Source organism: Aplysia californica, unplaced genomic scaffold (assembly GCF_000002075.1).
Source record: "Aplysia californica isolate F4 #8 unplaced genomic scaffold, AplCal3.0 scaffold01081, whole genome shotgun sequence".
In the NCBI taxonomy this organism is placed as follows: domain Eukaryota; kingdom Metazoa; phylum Mollusca; class Gastropoda; order Aplysiida; family Aplysiidae; genus Aplysia; species Aplysia californica.
Genome location: NW_004798351.1, coordinates 124,034 through 127,236, shown reverse-complemented (window position 1 = coordinate 127,236; position 3,203 = coordinate 124,034). Strand labels below are relative to the sequence as shown.

The 3,203-nt window shown below is 36.8% G+C and overlaps 1 protein-coding gene across 1 annotated transcript in view; it reads right to left on the bottom strand.

The window, feature by feature from the left end:
* The window catches only part of LOC101851003, a gene marked incomplete in the record, with an annotated part of 136,185 nt that overhangs the window by 52,121 nt on the left and 80,861 nt on the right, over positions 1 to 3,203 (bottom strand). Inside the window, 1 exon segment of the mRNA XM_035973253.1 lies at positions 88 to 220. Coding sequence (XP_035829146.1) covers positions 88 to 220 — 133 coding nt within the window.

Genomic DNA, 3,203 nt, shown 5'->3' with positions numbered 1-3,203 from the left:
GTGAGGCGATGAGAAATGGAGAGGGCAGTTGAAAGACGAAATAATATTTTAATAATCTTAAACCTTTATGTTTTCTTAGTCTCTTACCTTTCCCATGATTGCGGGACTAAGTGCAGATATGGAAAAGATGAAGATCCACAAGATGATGAGGCTGATGATGATGTGCGTGACGACTTGGCCGGTGCTGGAAATGCTGTCGGTCACCATCAACGTATTGGTGCTGGGAGAGAGAGAGCAGAGACGTGGAGGGGATCAATTCGTCACTTTCATAAGATAAACGGCTAAGTCATTTTAACCATTTTGAGAACATAAGTAAAAAACTGTTTCTTTCGAACAATTGGCTCTGGGAAACGTTTGAATTTCGGTACGCTCAGTTGATTTTATATTTCGATTATTCTTTTGTCCAAGTGAACTATATTACCAAGATGGCTCTGGTCTTTATTTTTGAGCCAAAAATCTCCAAACCGGCCAAAAATGGCTTAGGTAATTATTATATGAGCGCGAACACTTTCCATGACATGCTTTGTATTTGAATGCTGATTGCACCTTTAATGTAAGATTTACATTTTATATTTCTTACCTATACAGCGGTCAAAAATTCGTGGCTAAAATATTTTGTCAACTATGATCGGACGTAAAGTCTCCAACTTTTGCACAATGACTTGTAGCAAGTTGTCTTAACGGATCTATATTTTTTGTAAACAAATCGCTACCCTAGAATTACAAAGTTCTATCAATCAGTACCAAGTTTTGAAAAAATTGACATTGAAAGAGATTTGAGTTAAATGAGTTTCTTCAAATGCAATTCTTTGAACACCTTGATAATGTCTCCGAATAATATGATAAAACATTAGTAACTCAAAATGCCCCAAATGTCAGTTCGAATTTTGTAATGATAAGGTGGTGAAATTATGAACACTTTCCATGGCAAGTTGTTTTGTACCTTCGTTGCATGGTTTACACTTCATATTTTTTCCTATAGTGCGGTCATAAATTTGGAGCACAACTTGTTGTAAAAATATTTCCTCAATTATCGAACTTAAAGACTCCAACTTTTGCACAATGACTTGTATCAATTTGTCTAAACAGTTCAATATTTTTATGAACACTTCGCTTCCTCCAAAGTACAAAGTTCTATCTGCTAGGTACGTAGTTTTGAAAAATTTGACGTTAAAAAATTTGAGTTTAACAGCCTGTCAAGCTTCTTTGAAAGCAATATCCTTGAATACCTTGATAACGACTCCAAATAATCTGACGGTTTGGAAAGAGCAGATAGAACAGTTGGCTTCTAACTGCATGGTAATTATCATTGTAACTCAAAACGGCCAAACATGTCAGATAGAACTGCCTAATAGGTAGCGAAATTATGAACACTTTCCATGACACGTTGTTTTGTATTTGAATGTTGAATGTACCTTTAATATAAGGTCTACACGTCCCATTTCTTTCCAAAAAGTATGTCCGTAGTGCAATGCGTTAGAAAGGTCGTAATTGCATATTATAATGCAATATAATATTTCTGTCACTTTATGGCTCTCGTCAGTTTGTGTTTGCCTTTCTGAATATCATTCTGCATCCTCATTTTAGTCATAATATCGACTTCTCTTTTTATAGTATTTTGTTTGATTATAAAGGAACTTTCCTCTTTTCTTATCCCTCTAACAAAGTCCATTCATCGCACAGTCGCTTTTATTTGAAACAAGATTTCTTTTCTTGTGTTTTAATTTAACTTGTCCGGGAAAAAGCAGACTGTTTCATCCCCACTGACTCAGTCTACCTCATTGTCTGCAGTCAGAGTTCTCCGTCGTCTGGACTTCAAGAGCCAAAGAACCGCGGCAAAATCATCGTCACTCGGGTCTGATCACATCACTGGTTCGCTTAACACCATCAAAGGAGATGTCCTAACCCTTTCCCTGCCAGAGGGGATTCCATGAGTGTGAATTAACCGTTTCTCTGCCAGAGATGTTTCCCACCTATATAAGCTAACCTTTCCCTGCCAGAGGGGTTTCCAAAGTAAACTCTTTTCTTGCAATATAATAATAAGGATTTTCACGGTTGTGCAAGACCAGTGTGTTGTAAATCTGACAGGCTGAATGTGATGTTGGTAAAGGTCAGTTACCTGACTTATTTTATCAAGAAAATAGGCCAGTTCCATGGTCCACATAAAGACACAAGAATCACGCTCAGGAAAACGACGTTTATAAAAAGAAAGAAAAAAGCCCAATCACACAGTATGGGTATAAATCAAGACGTGTAGAAAAGGGTCTGTTTTTAGAGGAGACAATAATATCATGGATTTGCACGAAAAAATTATAACGTTTCGTCCGGTGCTTGCAGCCCACTAGTGGGAAGTTTGGTGATTTTGGTAGGTGCTGGGGATCACCCGGGTGGTGATAGGTATTATTTAATGCCCCCTTTGGAAATACATGTTGGTAGGCGGTACGAATATTTTAACGTCTTAAACGTGGTAAAAGTTGGTGTTGGCTGTAAAAGGGTCGGTTTACAATCACAGGCCAAGTCCACAACAAGAAATTCTCTAAATTACTCTCTGCTAATGTAAAAGCAAACAATTATGGAAAGACACTGGATCTCAACAATATATCGTCGTGTCAGTTCATTTCATCCAAAGTGCTCTCAAAAGTTAATACATTTTAGAATAGTAATAAATAGTAATAAATAATCATAAGGTGCACCCTCTATAGTTAAGTGCACTTTGGAAAAAATAGTCATTAGGCATTCACTCTATAGTTAGATATTAAATGCACTTTGGACAAAATAGTCATTAGGCATTCACTCTATAGTTAAGTGCTCTTTGAACAAAATAGTTCTAAGGCAAAGATATCTTGGGTTGCCATTTTAAGGGTTAACCACCAAAGAACAGTCTTTTCATCCAGTCTGCGCCTTCTTTAAACACACTTTGGTCTTACCTCGAGACCCTGACATTTGCCTTCCCAATCACTAATCTGATTACTTTCAGTCCGCATCCGACTTACTTTTTCTTTCAACGCGCTATCTCTTCTGCGGGCATTTTTACTTTTACCTTACACCCGGCATTAAATCGTCAACAAGCTGTTCAACTGTTTTCATGTGAGAGAAAAATAAAGTTTCCATTCCTTGTAATAATTGCAGTGTCTGTACTATGTATCTGTTTTACACTTTTTATTCTACATTTAATTGAGTTTGTTTTTTGTTTGTTTGTTTAT